Source organism: Lissotriton vulgaris, chromosome 4_1 (assembly GCF_964263255.1).
Source record: "Lissotriton vulgaris chromosome 4_1, aLisVul1.2, whole genome shotgun sequence".
Classification (NCBI taxonomy): domain Eukaryota; kingdom Metazoa; phylum Chordata; class Amphibia; order Caudata; family Salamandridae; genus Lissotriton; species Lissotriton vulgaris.
Window position 1 is genome coordinate 727,944,047 of NC_141691.1, and position 18,398 is coordinate 727,962,444.

General features: G+C 43.8%; 1 protein-coding gene across 1 annotated transcript in view; it reads right to left on the reverse strand.

Moving 5' to 3' along the window:
* Window positions 1–18,398, reverse strand: part of LY86 (lymphocyte antigen 86) — a 152,838-nt gene that overhangs the window by 79,517 nt on the left and 54,923 nt on the right. Inside the window, exon 3 of the mRNA XM_086966851.1 lies at window positions 16,694–16,822. Coding sequence (XP_086822977.1) covers window positions 16,694–16,822 — 129 coding nt within the window. The remainder of the gene's footprint in view (window positions 1–16,693; window positions 16,823–18,398) is intronic.

Consider the following 18,398-nt stretch of genomic DNA (forward strand, 5'->3'; position numbering starts at 1 on the left):
TTTGATGGCGTTGACATAGGGATCTTTAGGGTCATTCCAGTGCCGGTTGAAATCATCAAGGAAAATCTCTTTGGCTTTGGAGGAAATCTTAGTTGTGATGTTTTCCAAGAGGTGATCGGTGAAAGAGTCGTTCGAACCTGGGGGTGGTAAAAGATGTGCAAGTTGCAAAGATGTAATGAGTTGCTACAAATGGAGAGGGTGAGTTATTCGCAGGAGCCAGTGGTGTCCGCCAAGAGTTCAGTGACAAGAAGGCAGGATCGGTAGATGCAGGCAATGCCTCCTCCTTTCCTGCTTGACTGTCTGTCCAGTCTAGCAATGTTGTAGTTGGGAGGGACTTATAAGTCCAGGCAAGGGGAAGAGTATCTGTTAAGCCAAGATTTGGTTAGTATAGCTAGGTCTAAATTTTTGTTCAGGATGAGGTCAGCAATATCAGCGGCATGCTTAACTGCCGATTGGCAATTGATTAAGAGACCAGATAGGGGTGGGGGTTCTGGGGGAGTGTCAGTGGTCTGGACAGACAGGAATACAGGCACAAGGTTGCTTTTAACCACCCTTCTGTTATGGAGGGTAGCTGGCCTGTTGGGGTTGATGGTGACCATGCTGATGGGGTGTTCAGGACTCATATCTAGTGGGGGGGATGGCTTGGACAGAGTTGTGGTCGTGGAGGATGGCTAGGATTTCGTTTCTCGCGAGGTCTAGTGGATTAGAGGTGGCAGTGGTAGAGTTCTAAGAGAGTGCAAGAGTGCAGGCGAAGATCTCTCAAAGGTAGCAAAAGTGGGTGCTTGGGAGGCTCGGCGATCTGTGGGTGGGAGGATTGAGGTGGCTTGAGGTTAGCAAGGGAGAGTTCGGCAAGGTGAAGGAGGTTCGTAAGGTCCAGAATGGAGCTATGGATGCTCTGGGTTAGTTTATCCGCTCTGGAGTGCAGAATTTCGAGATCAATATAAGCTGGGGGTGCTAGAGGGCAGTGGGGCAAAGGTTCAGGAGCAGTACAGGTGGCATACAAAGGTGGAAGGGGAGAGAGGTTGTGTTGAGCCGACTCAATGGTCTTTGGAGGTGTAACAAGCTCACGGTTTTGGTGAATGGTTGGCGGGAAGGTGATCAGAGGTTGGAGGTGCCTGGGATGAGCTATAACGTTTAGGGTGATCAGTGTTGGGAGCCGTTAGAAGGCTAGTTGGAACTGAGTCCGGGGTCTTTGGGAGTGTACCAGTCTCCCAGTTGGTGGGAGGGGATCAAAGGTGTAGGGGAGAGACGGTAGCCAGGGCCAGTAGACATGCTGGGGGGATAGAATAAACTGCGATGGAAGCCATTGGGGGGGTATGCGGGTGGCTAGGCACAATAGGCAGTCATTGGTGCGGGTGTTAGTTACCCTATCCGTGTTGTGCACATGGTTTCTGAGGAGGGTGAAAAGGTCTGTGAATTTATTAAGGTTATTGATTGAGGCTTGGATCAGAACGATGCAATTTTTGTAGAGGGTGATGGTGAGGTCCGCTCGCAGGGTAGAGGAGGGAGCAATTGTGAGTTTGGTGCCATATGGAATGTTTCTGGTTGAGCGATTGTTAAGAAGGTGTGCCAAGGTTTTGCGTCAGGCGGCGGTTTTTCTGGAATAGAAAATAAGGTCATTTATGCAAATGCCACTGTCCGCGTTGATGCGCAGGTCGGATATCAGCATCTCAGGGTGGCTTTTTAGGGTGGCGTGCTTGTATGATTTAGCAGCAGTTTTGGAGAGGTTGGGGGGGGGAACCAGAGTATAGGAGTTTTCCCCAGTCCACGTCAGGTCAGGTAATGACATGTTGGTTAGGGTAGGGCACTAATGTGAGTAGAAGGGTAAAAAGGCAGCGGAAGGGATGATTCTCCCGGTACACAGGCGTGATGGAGCTATGGTGACTGAGGCATGTCTCACAGGAGTGTTTCTCATTAGTCACCAAGGCGGGCGGCATCTTGGGCGCGCTTCAGCGTTTCAACTGGGCAAGAAGTGTAGAAGTCTTCCAGGAACCTGATATTAAAGGAGGTCTTAAGGTGAGCAAAATGGAGTCAGGAGTGACACTAGTGTGGTTGAAAACAATATGAAGTTGTAGCCCGCAAATTAAAAATTAGGCGAGTATTCAGGCACAGCAATGGAACTGTGATGTCAAACAATAAAGTTTTGAGGCAGCGCCATCTTAAGGTAAGGCACTGTGAGACGAGTCGAGGATGACTTGAACCATCGCCGTGTTGGAGTCAGGCATTGATCGGCATAAAGTAAACAGACAAGCTGTACAGGGACTTAGTAGACCAACACACATTCAAAGGGCAGTAATTCACTTCATTTTAGGGCGTTTGCAGAGCTGCCTCTTTAGCGGTAAGGATTCAGGAGCAGGAGCTGTGAGAAATGACCTGAAATAACTTCAGGGCGACGCCATTTTAAAAGCTTGGGAGCTTTGGCCCAGGACCCTCTGAATGGGTTAAAAATGTCTTCTTTGACTCAGCCCATTTCTCTTCAATCACTAGTCTGTTAAAGGTGGTGATGTAATGAAACAAGTCAGAACTACCCTGTCTGAGATTGAGGAGCTCATTGTCAGCAGCTTGTACAAATGTGTGAGGGGCAAACATTCTTTGCAATGTTTCATTGAATATAGTAACGTTATATAGCATAAGGTCGTCGTTTTCTACCATAGGTATGGACCACTTAGCAGCGTCCCCACCCAAATAGGAAAAGATTAAAGCGACTTTGGAAGCATCGTCCGGGAAGGGCGAGGCAGAAGCCATAAAGTGCAGATGGAATTGATGAGAAAGACGCTGTATTTGCTGCTGTCGCCATAAAAGCATTTTGGAGCAGCTAACAGAACAGAATGAGGGGTGATCACCTGTATTTGAGTAGCGGCACCCTGAGTGGACAAAGAAACCCCCTGAAAATGTGGAGCAAAACCACCAGGATTGAATAAAGGAGGTCTTAATACCTCCTTTTGTTTGGATCTTACGTGAGGAACCTGACCCCCCAAGCCCCAGTAGGGCTGGCAGATAGCTGGCTTTGTAAAGCTGTTACATCTTGACTCTAAACTCTGGTTCTCTACCTGATTACATCTTAACATAGCTGCTATATCCTACAGGCTTTTATTGGGGTGGGTCCTATTGTCCAGGCACGACACGTGTCTTGGGCTTTGAAATCTTTCAGAGCTCTACGAGCCTTACCTTATGCTCGCCGAGCGGTCCTGCAGAGACGATATGAACAACCTCCACGTCCCCTACCTCCCTGTAGTGATATCAACTACAGCAACCATGGTGAAGGTTGGGGCCAGGAGAGGGAATCCTAGATGGTATAGTGTGTGTTCTTCTGTATGCAGAGCTTAAAACAAGAAAGACAGAAGTCAGAATCTACCTTGCCTGGCGACAAGATAACATACCTCTTCCATGCCCTGGGTAATGGATATACTCCTGGCTATGAACAATCTGTCATTATGCAGAGTATGGAAGCCAAAAGAATGGTTTGTGTAGGAAAAAAGACAGGGACACATCTAGGAACAGCAACCTACTGGGATAAATCACAGCATCAGATCATCCATTACCCTAGGTCACATACATACACCCATCTGCACAATAAATAAAGAAACAGTTTGAACATGTGTAATCACCTGGGAAAATGGTTCATGCCAACAACCAGGATACCCTCAGGATTCTCAGTTAACACTTAACTGAAATGAGGACATCAGGGTAAGCGCTCATGTGCAAGGAACAAGATACAAAACTGCAAGCGGTCCTGCGCACATGGGGGTTAACAGTTTGAAAACTGTCAAAGGTATTGCTCCCAAAAGAAAAGAGAAGTGCTCCTGCGCATATAGAAAACAGCAGTTGGATAACGGCCACAAGTAATGTTTTTTCCAAGAATAAATACGCGCTCCTGTGCGTGTAGACAATGGCAGTTTAGGAACTGCCCCACGTGTTGTGCTCAAGAAAGGTATAAGTGCTCCTGCACTTATGGGGGTTAATAGTTTGAAACTGCCACATGTTTTGCTTCCAAAAGAAAAGATAAGTGCTCCTGCGCATGTAGAAAATGGCAGTCTTAGGGGCTGCTCCAAATAATGTTTTTCCCAAGAAAAAATACGCGCTCCTGCGCGTATAGAAAATGGCGGATTAGGATCTGCCCTAAGTGTTGTACTCAAGAAAAGTATAAGCACTCCTGCGCTGTTCAATGATAGTCCCACACACTACCACTGGTCAGTACTTTCTTGTGAGGGCAAAGGCGGTCCAGGCAAGCCACAGTGAACTGCCACGGTCCACTGCAATCCAGAGATTCAGAGCAAAATGCTCTACAGAGGCGCTGGTCACTTCCGGACTCGCGCACCGAGACTCAATTCGAAGCAGCGCCGGGTTAAACGCCCCAGGTTTAAATGTGGTCTCACCAGGAAGTTCAACCCGTGCTGAAGCTTGGTAAGGTGATTCCGGCTGGAGGTCTCTTGAACGCTGACCTCGAACCGTATAACACTACAGAGCTCTGTAGCACCCGCATAAGGACTCGGGATCAATCTTACACCACATCCACACCGCATGTCGGGCCCCCAGGTGAGCCCCCGGACCCAGAACCATGACAGGAAGAAACTGATGAGGTATAAAGTTACTCTGGCATCACACAATTTGTAGTTCTGCCCCATATTTTGTTGAATATTTTTTATCAGTGAATTTTGTCAGCATTTGATTTTTCTTACCACTGATCCACCATGGCTGTGTCCTGCAAGTATTCAGCTTCGATTCTACATCAATGGTCCACTCTTGTTAGATCATACTGCTATGGGCCTAAATAAAACACTTAATGCTGTGGCCAATTTTGCTGAAATGAACCATGTGCAACTCAGCTATTCGCAGTCTGGCTTCCGGGCCAACCACAGCACCGAGACGGCCCTGATCGCAGTCACCGATGACATCCGAGCGCTGCTCGACAACGGAGAAACAGCGGCCCTCATCCTCCTTGACCTCTCTGCGGCCTTCGACACTGTCTGCCACCACACCCTAGTACAACGCCTCAGCAACGTCAGAGTCCAGGAGAAGGCACTGGAGTGGATCATCTCCTTCCTCGCTGGAAGGACACAGAGAGTCCGCCTCCCCCCGTTCAGATCCGAAGCCACCGAAGTCATCTGCGGCATCCCTCAAGGCTCCTCGCTCAGTCCAACCCTCTTCAACATCTACATGAGCCCCCTCGCAGACATCGCACGCCAGCACAACCTCAACATCATCTCCTACGCCGACGACACCCAGCTGATCCTCTCCCTTACCAACGACCCCGCCACTTCCAGAGCCAACCTTCACGAAGGGATGAAAGAGGTAGCCGAATGGATGAAGAACAGCCGCCTGAAACTGAACTCGGACAAGATGGAAGTCCTCATCCTGGGATCCTCACCCTCCGCCTGGGACGACTTCTGGTGGCCCCCCGCCCTAGGCAGCGCACCCAAACCAACAGACCACGCACGCAACCTGGGCTTCATCCTGGACTCCTCCCTCTCCATGACCAGACAAGTCAACGCTGTCTCCTCGTCGTGCTTCAATATCCTGCGCATGCTACGTAAGATCTTCCAGTGGATCCCCACCGAGACCAGGAAGACGGTCACCCAGGCCCTCGTCACCAGCCGTCTGGACTACGGCAACACCCTCTACGCCGGAACCACCGCCAAACTCCAGAAGAGACTCCAGCGGATCCAGAACGCCTCAGCACGTCTCATCCTGGACATCCCCCGCCGCAGCCACATCTCCGGACACCTGAGAGATCTGCATTGGCTCCCGGTCAACAAGAGAATCACCTTCCGTCTCCTCACCCACGCACACAAAGCTCTACATAGCCAAGGCCCAGGATACCTCAACGGCTGCCTCAACTTCTACGCTCCCAAACGCCAGCTCCGTTTGACCAGCCACGCCCTCGGCGCCGTCCCCCGCATCCGCAGAGCCACCACAGGGGGACGGTCCTTCTCCTACCTCGCCGCCAAGACATGGAACTCCCTCCCCACCCACCTCCGCCTGACCCAGGACCACCTCGCCTTCAGGAGGCAACTCAAGGCCTGGCTGTTCGAGCAGTAGCGGATCCCCCCCCAGCGCCTTGAGACCCTCTGGGTAAGTAGTGCGCTATATAAATACGCTGATTGATTGATTGATTGATTGATTGATGATAAAAGCCAAGTAATAACATTTGAATAGTCAACTTAAAATGATTGTTGGTCTATTGTCAGCCATCACATTTAAATATTTGGGCATTCTTCGTCATCAACAAAAAATACAAAATTTTTCATCTAAGAAACTTGCTGTGCAAGTCCTGTTAAATGGCAATTAAGGCTTAATGCTACATGTTTGGGTATTTCTCGAAGCCTGTAGGTAAAAGAATATTGGCTAAAATTCAAACAGGTTGCAAACCTATGGGCATTGTGTAGTTCTCAGCCTCTAACAAGGTGACTGAATGATCTCAAGGTTTGACATTGGGCTGCCTACTTGCTGACTCCTTATGAGCTAGCCTTAAAGGATTACACCTGGTATCCATTTGGGGGAGAATGATACAATTGATCACTACTTAATTCTTCCCAAATTCCAAAACCACCGAAAATCAGATAACATTTGCTGCTTCTAAAAATGTATTTTCTAGCCTGAACGAAAGTCTACACTTATTTGGAGTAGGGGAGTTATGTTCTTACCCAACAATCACGAGATCTACATTTAAGCTGATTCTTCAGGAACAGGTCATGTCATTGTCCTTGTAGACAAGTCTTCATTACGAAAACATAAAGCTTTGAATGAATTATTTCACATTCTTTTTAACAGGGAAATTTAGCTGTCATATTTGATTATACATAATTATTGGCTTTGATTGAACACCATTGGTCTGGACACGAAAGTACATTCTGAGAATGCATGATTGGGTTCTCAAGAGTGAAACAATACAAATTTAGGAATAGATGTTGGGCAACTGGAAAATGAAACAATCGTCATAAATGCAAGCCATGATGTTAATTTCAGAAAAATAACAAAGCATTTTGCTTTGAGAGTGAGAAATTAGTAAGAAGTCGTGCTATGGAATTGGTATAAGTGTGAAAAAAATGAGCTGACTCCATATGTGAATAAAAGACAACTATGAAACTTATGAAAGCAAGTATGGAAGAAAAGTTTAGATTGAAAAATACCACAAAAGACTTTTCTCTGAATGTTCTAAATAAAACGAGAAATATATTGTGAGACAGACCTTTTCAGAAAATTGTAGACTCCAAGAAGAGATGTAAAAATGTTAACTGATTCCAAGATTGATGACATATCTTCAAGGAGTATATCATCTAGGGCTAGAAGTATCAAGTCTTTTTGCGTTCGATAACGGGCCGATTCGCAGAATGGGCCCGTTTGCTAACACAAAAATGGGCACATGCATCAACCTATTAAGGAAGTGCAAACTGTGCGAATCAGTAAATTCGGCCGTTTGCACTTCCTAAATACGTTTTTGGGATGCATCAAACACTTTTTCAATATTCCCATTTTTTTGCATTTCTTAAAAATGCAAATGCATTTAAGGAATCGCATTTGTGCGATTCCTTAAATGCAATGCATCAATTTAAAAAAAAAATCGAATTTTGAAATTGGAAGTGCAAATTAACACGAGGTTGACCCTCGTGTTAATTTGCGAAAATCTTTCAAAATGCAAAAAAATGCATTTTTTACACTGTCATGTTACAGACACACATGTCCTTAGGACATGTGTGTTTGAAACATGCACTTTCAAATACATTTCAGGGGTGCAGGGGGGGGGGTGCTTTGGACCCCCCCTGCACCCTTGGAATGCATCAACAAATTGCGAATTCGTAAATGCCTTCCCATTGACTCCTATGGGCCTTTCGGCCCATAGGAATCAATGGTATTTGCGAAAAAGCAGTTAGGAATTCGGTATTTATTTGCGATTCGGTAAAAATTGCGATTTTTACCGAATCACAAATAAATACCGAAAAAAATGATGCATAGCATTTTGCAATTCTTAATTTGCGATTCGGTAATTTTCGCAAATTAAGAAATGCAAAATGTATGAATGATGCATGTGCCCGAAAATGCTTTGCAGATGTAGGAAAGCATATTTTGCGATTCGGTAACATGTTACCGAATCACAAAATGGGATTGCGATTCGCTATTAGGAAGGGGCGTGTTTAGGGCGTCCCTTCCTAATATCGAATTGCATTGGTATGTATGCATGTTCTGCGACCGTGAAGGCTGTACTTCAAGTAGGTGGTAACCCATTCACAAATGGGAAGGGATTACCAACCTTCTACTTTGTGAATGTCAGTAAAATCTTTTTTTTTTTTAAACGCACGCCGTTCTCCTTAAAGGAAAACGGGCTGCACTTGAAAAAATTGCTTTATTTAAAAGCAATCACAGACATGGTGGTCTGCTGAACCGAGCAGGCCACCATCCCTGTGATTTTTGTGATTCCTAGGGGGTCGCAAATTGCGACCTACCTCATTACTATTCATGAGGTTGGTCATTTGCGATCCCCTAGGTATCGCAGAAAGTGTTAAACACACTTTCATGCATTCCGTTTTGCGATTTACTAATTGCGAATCGCAAAGATTCGCACTTAGGAAATCGCAAAACAGAGCCTAGATACATCTGGCCCCTAGTATCCAAACCTGTGTGCACAAAGTGTAAGTGTTATTTAGAATGGCAACAGTTTAAAGCAGATTAGAATTAAGATTTTAGAACACATTTGAAGATCAGGTTAAAAATAAAAGATATAAATTGTCCCTCAGATGACGGATTTGCTTAGGGATTGATTGAATGTGTAGGATACCTGTACATGTATAGACAACTTTTTTAACATAATATGGTAGTGGTAGATAATGTAAATGCAATAATGGTGCAGTAATGGTGTATATTTAAATTTGAACCCATGTAATGAAAACAATTACGTCAACGTTAGAAACATCATTGTGAGTATTTATGATGAGAGTGATATGGTAAAGGGCGAGCTGTATAAAAATAAAAACCTTGTGACATTACATAAGTTATATATTTATATAACTTACATTTCCACCGTAATATGAAGAATAAAAGGTGTGGCTTTAATAGATTATCAATAAAATAATGATTATTATTTCTCAGTTGCAGATCAAGCAGAATCTTCATGTAGATTCAGTAATATACCTTAATTTGATGTTGTAGGAAGATGGTTGTCTATCCCATTTTTGTGGAAATTCACATTAGAATCTGTAGTCCAAATTATGTTTCAGTGAAAGGCTTAAAGGTCTGGCCTGTCAAGTACCAGAAGTACTGTCATATGAATTTTGAACGTTATGATGAACAGCATGTATTTAATTATGTAGTTGCCTCCCGGGGTTAAAGAATTGTATAGTTAAGCCACATGCCCCTAGATTCATCAAAGTCCCGATTGCGAGTCTGTAATAGCGATTATTAAGGAATTGCTATTACAGACTCGCAAAACGGGATTCATGTACAAATCGCAATTTATTTTGCTTCCTTAATTGCTAATCGCAAATAAGGAATAACTCCCCATTTATTTTAGGCCCATAGGAATGAATGGGAAGACATATCAATGTGCGAATTGCTATTAGCGATTCGATTTTTGAGTTTGCGATTTCAAGGGTGCAGGGGTGTCCAAAGGACACCCTGTTGCACCCCTGAAATGAAATTGGACCTTGGTGTTCCGCACACACATGTCCCAAGGACATGTGTGTATGTAACATAGAACTTAGAAAAATGCACTTAGGTGCATTTTTCTAAGTTTCCGCTATTTACCACGAGGTTTGACTTCGCGGTAAATAGCGGCCCAAAATTGCGAATTCGCAATTTTTAAATGTTACATGAATTGCATTTAAGGAATCTCAAATAGAGATTCCTTAAATTCAATTCCTTGCAAAATTGCAATTTCTATAATAGCGATTTTTGCATTTGGGATGATGAATCCCAAATGCAAAAATTGCGCTCGCAAAGGGCCAGATTCTCAGAATCTGGCCCTTTGCGAGCCGATTTTACGTTGATGAATCTGGCTGTTAATGCTTTATTTTAAACCATAGTAAACAATTTGTTAAGCTTAAGAAAGATTAGGTGGGTTTTCACAAAAATGGGTAACTAGTGGCAATCAGTATTTCACTGTAAACTGTATTGGACCCAATATACAAGGTTTTTCTGCGTCCCTGATATTTGGGTACACAAATACAAGACACTGCATTAGCAAAATACCTTACTTTTGGCCCAATTCTCACAGATGCAGTACTCCAGTGCTGGCATTCCTTTATCTCCAAAGTACAATACCATGGTACTGGTACTTCCAGCATAGCCGATTACTGTGGCATTACTAGCATTGCACTTATAAATGAAGATTAACATCTGAAACCTGTGCTTTGTACCAATTTCCACAGGTATTTTCCTATTGCTGGGCTTTTTTGTGTGTACACATTTAGCCAAAAGGGGTGGTTTTCCGTGTCAGTTACAATTCCATTACCAGTGAATCAGGAATTTGACACCCTGAAAGAGGGACTTAACAGTGTAGAATTAAATAGGGAGCAACCCTGCTCGCAAGATTCCCTGTTAGGCTCAATTGCTGGGTATTTAGAGTCCAATGGTGTTATTGTAGGAAGGCAGTCAGGTTAGGTGGAAGGTTTAGGATGCACAATGGAGCGATTTGGAATGCATGCAAAGAGAGTGAGTGACAACTATCAGCCTCTGTTGAGTTATATTGTGACGGAGCACCGCTTTCTAGGCGGTGTACATGGGCAAGCAGCTGAATGCATCAGCCCAGTGATGTCACAATCTTAGGCAGTGAGCTGAGAATGATAAATAGGGAAGAACACTGAGGTGGGAGGCAGAGCGTCAGTTGTGTGCTGGTACAACACAATTTGACCCTAAGGAAATGAAATTCCTCATTACTTGTGGGATGCTCTCTGTGATTGCCTTTTCTAAATTCCAGCATCACATAGCCATCTGAAGATAATTGAGATTTAGGCAGTGCTTAATTTGAGTGTCATTTGGGTGCATCTGATAGAGCTTTTCCTGGATAATCAGGTTTTCCTTCACTGGTGGCATTAAGGAGCAGGATTTAGATGGCATTGGAGCCAAAAAGGGCAGCATAATAGCAACATGGATCACAACATGGATCGCATTGACTTAGTATCTGATGAGATGAACTAGTGACAATGAGATGGAACTGCTGATAGAAGCTTAAAGTGTTAATGTGCATTATATGGCAGAATGTTTTATGTGATCCCACCTGCTCCAGCGAAACATTAAAAATGGTAGCACCATATGAGACTAATTGAGGTAATTTAGGCTTCCCCTACCTCCCTAAGGTTGTTAAGGTGCCTGGTATGCCTGGGCAGTAAAGTAAGGGGCAGATTTAAAATCCCTCTGCTCCACCAGTAAGTCAATTTTCGTGACGTACTGTTGGCGCAGGGGCTCCTCCATATTTACAAGGACAGGAAAAGCCACCCTGCGTGACTTTTCCTCTCCTTGTAAATATGGCCCCTTCACAGGCAGCACTTTGTGTTGAAGGAGCGTTCCATGGGTGTTGCTGTGGGTGTTCCCACGCAACATCCATGGAACAAGACACATCTCCAGATTTACGAGAAACCGTAAATCTTGAGATGCGTTTGAATGCTACGCCACCCTAGAGGTGGAGTAGCGAGGCGCAACGAGGAGAAATGTTTTAATTTCTCCAGGTTTTTTTCCTCTCATGCATTCTACAGCACACACTGAAAGAGGAAAATGCCTGTAGTGATTGCTTTTTAACGACGCAGGCATCTTTTGCACCATGCTGCAAGGGTGCCTGCGCCAGTGCATGGCTGCAGTTTGTGCACCAGCGCAGGGGGAAGCGCAGCGATGCAACATATTCTTGTAAATATATTGCATCCCTGTGCTTCGGAAGTGCTGCAGCGTGGCGCAGCCAAAGGGCTTGCGGTGCCACGCTGCGGCACTTCCTTGTAGATCTGTCCCCAAGTACATAGTGAAGGCTGTGCACGGCTGCACAGTAGTGCTATCAGCATCCTCCATCATTCTGGGACTAGAATGATGGTGGGAGGGTGAAGCTGGGGGTTACTTTGCCACAGTTCTAAATTTCCAAGTAACAGCCCTGTATAGTATAAGTATAAGTCTAGCTCAATCCTATCTAAGCAAAATGAATACACATAGCTCTAGAGAACAACAACAACGCAGTTGATTAGTGTAGAAACAGCTATGATAAGCACAAGAAAAAATAGATGAACAGTTGTGAAGTGCATCTGGAAGCTGACATCCACTAGTGAGACTTTACTAGAAAGTGTATATTCAGGTTGAGCTAATACACTGTTAATGAGAATGAACTAGGATCCTACTCTCAATCAATTCATCGAGAATTAGAAAGACAGCTTCAGTCTCCTCCAAGCCATGTGTTTCAGATTCCACTGGTAAGTCTAAAGCTAAATGATTTCCACTCTTAGGGATCACCCAAAAATGTATTTCCCAATCTGCGACATTAGTATGGGACCTTTATAAGCTTGATTCAGTGAGATTTTGAAAATCAAAAATACACGACACATTTATACATAGAGAAACTAAAAGGTTGAAATGTTACATTACACTCAATAGAAAAGGAATGCATGAAACAGAGACTAGTCAAGTAGAAGCATCGTAAAAGTGTGCATTGAAAAATTATATGAAGAAAACATGTTGAATAATGTTAATACATATAAATGTAGTTGTACTAATGAAACATGCTTATTAATGAAAGTTTGCAGTTAAAACGGAGTGGCTTAGTAAAATGGTGCCTGTTGGTATTATGCATCATTTAGAAAATTGATGCTAAAATGTGTTCGAAAAGAAATATAAACTTGATATTATACACACTGATATTAGAGATGATATAGAATATGAAACTATTTAAGCAAGTTTAGAATTTTATATTTTGAAAAACGTGCATTTACGAGAAAAAAACTTGTGTAAGTAGAATATTTCAACATTAGACATTTCATATGATAATATTCATACAAGCTTATACATTTTTGTGAGAATGAATTTAAATTCATTACAATTAGATAGAGTTAAAGCGTATTTCATTTAACCATACAATGCTAACTTAAAGGCCTTTCTATCTTCTTTCAAGATGTATTTCACTGGTATTGACCTTTACCTTGATTCAATACAATAGACCGTTCTTTACAGGTGTAATGTAACTTATTTGTTCTGTACACTACTGCTCCTTGACATGTTTTCATTATTCTTCGAATTTTCACAGTGAAATGTTCCCGTTGGAATTGAATTTTAACTCTGACCATAAACTACAGCTATGTATTTCTTTTTAGCAACGTTAGGCCTAATTGGATTTGCGAGGTTTTGTTTCTCATAATTGGAAACCAGTTTGATGTTTCAATCATTTTAGGTGAGATGATGTGACCATAGCCATGTGATGGTCTTTCGATGGTGGTGTGATGCTACACCACTAGAAATTTACCAAAGAACCTATAAAAGAAGAAACCCAAAAGGAGGGGCCTTTTATGCAAATGCAGACCTTTTTTACCCTCAACTTCTGTCGCTTTACAGACTTTTCTTTTTTAGATGTTATTGGAACATGCTACATTGCATTATGGACTAAGATAGATTTGGATCCTATTTAATTTTTATTAACTTTGGACTGCCTATTCTATGCTACAGTTGGTGACATGTAAACTGAACTTTATGTTGATAGTCTTTATGGGCCAGATGTAGGTAGAACTTATTTACCGATCCTTAATTACCGAATTTTACCGATTCGGTAATTAAGAATCGGTAAATAAGAAGGGGGGGTATGTAGGAACATCCAGATGTTCCATTTACCGAATCGGTAATTATCTGTATTTACCGATTCGGTAAATACCGACCGGTAATGCTCCATTCATTCCTATGGGCTTTGAAGCCCATAGGAATGAATGGGGCATTACCGGTCGGTATTTACCGAATCGGTAAATACCGATTTTGACAAGGGTGCAGGGGGTGTCACTTTGACACCCTCTAGCACCCCCACAAAAGGTTCGGGGGCCATGTGGCAGGCATACCTGCCCTAAGGGCAGGTCTGCCTGTCATATGGCACAGGTGTGCATGCACACATGTGCATGCACACCGGAATCGGTATTTTACCATCAAATATATTTGATGGTAAAATACCGATTCGGTAAGGGTTGTGGGACTCAAAAGAGTCCCACCTACATATCAATTTTACCGAATCGGTAAAAATACCGATTCGGTATTTTACAGAATCGGTAAATTTACCGATCGGTAAATTTACCGATTCTGTAAAATACAGGGCCCTACATCTCAAATTGCATTTACCGGTCGGTAACGGCCGAATTCGGCCGTTACCGACCGGTAAATGCCTACCTACATCTGGCCCTATATATACAGTATGCTTTTAAGAGTGGTGTATCTAAATTTGATTTCTAACCGGTCAGTTGACTGTCAATTAATGGTCCTCCTTGGATGGCTTAATTTCCACCCCTCCTATTGGTGTTGAAAGATTCATCAGAGGATCATGGCCTCTGTGGTAAATGAAATTGATTTGATCATCTAATCGTAGAGGACCCAGTAAGGTTGGAGGATTAAATGAGTGTGTCATAAGTAGACCCCAAAAACTATTTATAAGTACGCTTCACTGGATCAAATCAAATGGATCATAAGCTGAGCTAAAATATAGAAGTTGCAACCCCGGATTTCCCACCAAAATTGTGCACTGCAAGTGACAGGGTAAATGCTTATTCATCGCGTCTTAGTACGTATGTGTAGTTCCAGGGGCATAGCAACAGTTTCTTGGATGCTTTGAGTAATTGATACCACATGCATCTGCACATGTATGAGTGCATATTGTGGTAGGCCCAAAAGCCAGATGAAAGAGCTCTAGTATATTGCATTTGTACATAAGAAGGGTGATGTTGCATGAAACTGATTGCCTTGGGTGGTGACTAAATGTTGTGAACTATACCTTGCCAATTGGATAACCTTTGTACTCTGATGGTATTGTATGTGCAGGAGGGTTTGATAAGGGGTTGAGAAGGGAACATAAAGGGCAGGCTAGTGAGCGTTCTGTAGGGAGCAATATTCGAGGTAATCAGCCTGACAGGTTGGGGGAGAGATACTACACATAAGGGTTTTAACTTAGCTCCCATATTATGCTCAGGATCCACAGATGTATAAAGCAGTAGCGACCCGTGGTGGGAGTGCTGCCGGGCGCTGACGTGGGGAGGGGGAGGGACAGGGTGGGGGTAGTAAACTATGGATCGCGACTGATTAAAGGTTGTTATCCATAGTTTACTACCCCCCACCCTGCCCCTCCCCCTCCCCACGTCAGCGCCCGGCAGCACTCACACCACGGGCCGCTACTGGTAAAAAGGTTTCAGTGAGAATAACCTTGACTTTCTTTCAGTAGATTTTCCTAGGAAGCAAAGCAGTCCTCTGAGGAAACTGCATGTGGTCTGCATGAGTAAACAAACCAAACAATAGTAACCTAAAGAAATATACTTGGGACACTTGAGAAAACGACAGAATAACATTTTAATCATAAACATTTTGCAAAAAGTTGAAGAAAATCATATAGGAGGCGTAAAACTATGGAAAACGTCTCCGTTGAAAATCATTGGGAAAACCAGTCAATTTGAAATCAATAGTAAAATGAAACTACTGATAGTAGGATTGGTTGTGTACTATATACATACTCACTAAATTGCAAGAATTATTTACAGTCATGACAGTCAACTGAGTCAAAACTAAGGGTGCGCAAACTTTTTACTTGTCCGCCAAGGTTTTGCATGCAAGAGGTCGGACACAAGGGCTGGCTTGCAGTCAAGAGCTGCGCCCCGTCATGCATGCACCACAAGAGGTAATACACCCAACTGCAGGCCTGATAAGTTAATCCTTTTTTTGAATTCACAAATTTCTAGGAACTCTTCATTTCAAATTTGCAAATTTGTATTTATTCAGTATCCTGTAATGTATGTGTTTTTTCTACCTCTATGACTAGCCTGTGGCTTTCTTTAACCACTCTCACTGTCCCTATCCCACAAACTTGCTCTTCGAGAAACTCTCAAATTCACCGCAATTTTTGAGCTGAGGAAAATGGTGCGCATTTGCGAATATAAAATGGAGGCCCAATGCACTCGAATTTTCAGTAGCTTTCTCCCATGGTGTGGGGGTCATTATGTTTTTCTGGCCCTCTCTGCCAGGTTTTCGCTGGCAGTAATGGACAGAAAAAAAGACATTATGTGTGGTGTGAGTGAGTGGTGTGGTGTCCTCCCTACAATGCCCCTACTCCATTGGGCCATCAGAGGAAGTTTTCCGTCAACCGAGCCAACGGGGGCTGCAATATGGGCACAACTATGGTCCATGCATCTCTAAATGAGATGCGCAGAGCTAGGGTTTGGCGGACAGGATACACTCTTTCCTTTCAATGGAGTACCCTGTGTGTCAAACCCTAAATCAGGCCCTTGGACAAAAACCAAATGGATTGCGAGTGACACGTTTTGGGGTGTTGCTTCATCTGTGAAATTGTCTCTAAGAAGACCTTGGTTGAAATCAGCATAACTGAATGTATTTAGAAATTGTTACCAAGATTAAATGCTGCTTGCTTTTCCAGAAAAGGTTTAAATTCTTCAATCATACATATGAGACATATTACCATACATGTTTCATTGGACGTTGATAATGTTAAACAGTGTTACTTTTCGTACTCCAGATGGATAAAAAATGTACACTTTACCTCCTTTTTTTGCTCCACAGAAAGAATACATTGGGTAATCCAGCGAGCAGAAAGTGTAAATTGCGGAAAACACATTTAATTTCTTTATAAATCCATTTACACGGAAGAAGAGCACATTGACATCACGCCCTAGACATGGGAAAAAAGACAAATACATTCAGGCGAATGCAACAAAAAACGTCTAGCAAATAGTTTGTACTGAAAGAAACTGTTTGTTTACAAAACAGTTGTACTTTTCACAGAGATTTTCAGGGGGCCCACCAAGATTTTTTGGGTAGTTTTATTGTGGTTCAAGACACCTTGTAAGTATGGCGTCAATTCACCAAAATGCCAGAGGTAGCGGTAGTGACTTTACTTACCCCATCACCTTCACTTTCACTCACAAATACATATGCTTATACATACATACACATTCGCACATACATACACACTCTGGCTACACATGCATACACAGTCACACATACACACACTCCCTGTTAGATAAACACACTCAAAAATGCAAGCACATACACAACACACATACATTTAAAAGCATTTTCTTTTTACTTACCTCATGTAGGAAAGTAGGATCTGCTTTCATGATCACCTCCACTTTTTGCTTTGTCACTATGTTTTCCTGACTGGTCTGACTAAGATCCTACTAATCAGGACCCAGTCACGTTTTCTCCCGTGTTGTAAGTGCATCAGCCATTACAACATATAGAGTGGCCATTCATCATATCGCGATGACCATCTCTAAACTGGCTGTAACGAACCCTGTCATGTTTGGTATCAAACATGTGTGTATGATTCCATGCACTGTAAAGCTCCGCCGGGAGGCCCTCAGTGCTCAAGGTACCAGTCTTCCAGAACCGGACAGCAAGCTAGGGCTGCTGCCGACCAGAGACACGTTTCTGCCCTCCTGCTGCTGAGCCAAGCTCGAGCAGGGGAGGCAGAACAATAGGTATTCTGTCACAGGGTGGTGTGACCACCTCCCAGACAGGGTTTAGTGTATTGGGACCTGGTGGGGGCAATTACCAGCACCACTGAGACTGCTTGAAGGGCACATTGGGTGCCCTCCTTGCATACTCCAGTTCAAACCAGTTCAGAGAGACGCTGGCTCCTACTCTGGTGCGAAACTGGATAAAGGACACTGTCCGGACCCTCTTCTGGGAGGGATCCCTGAATCATCCCAACCCTTTCCTAAGTGTACTTAATGGCTTACCTGTGGGTGGGTCCCTAGATTTGTTGTGGGACAAGATTCAGATCCACATACCACTTCAACTTCGACCGTCTGGACACTCTGGATCTCGCTTTGGGAACCAAGACTGCAACTGGTAAGATTACTGCTGCTCCTGGTCTTGTCGTTTTGTTGGTCTTCTGCAACGCCATTGCCCGTGCTCCATACCGGTTCTTCACCAGGCCTGTGGACATCCAAGACACCTGAAGGAATCTCCCTTGCAGTGAAGGAGTCACTCCCCTGCATCTGCAGGCACCATAGCGCAGCTGACTGGTCTGCTGATCCTGGGCTCCCACAGACCCTAAAAGGCTCAGCAACACCAGTGGTGGTTCTGCACTCCCTCGAGACCTGCACTACTTTCACACCAAGTTTGAGGCCAGCATCCCTCCTCGGAACCGCTGAAACAGAACGCCTGTGCTCTGCGTTGACTTGCCGTTGCCATTACTTGTTGACTCTCTCCTCCAGAGATCTTCAGGCCCCATGAAG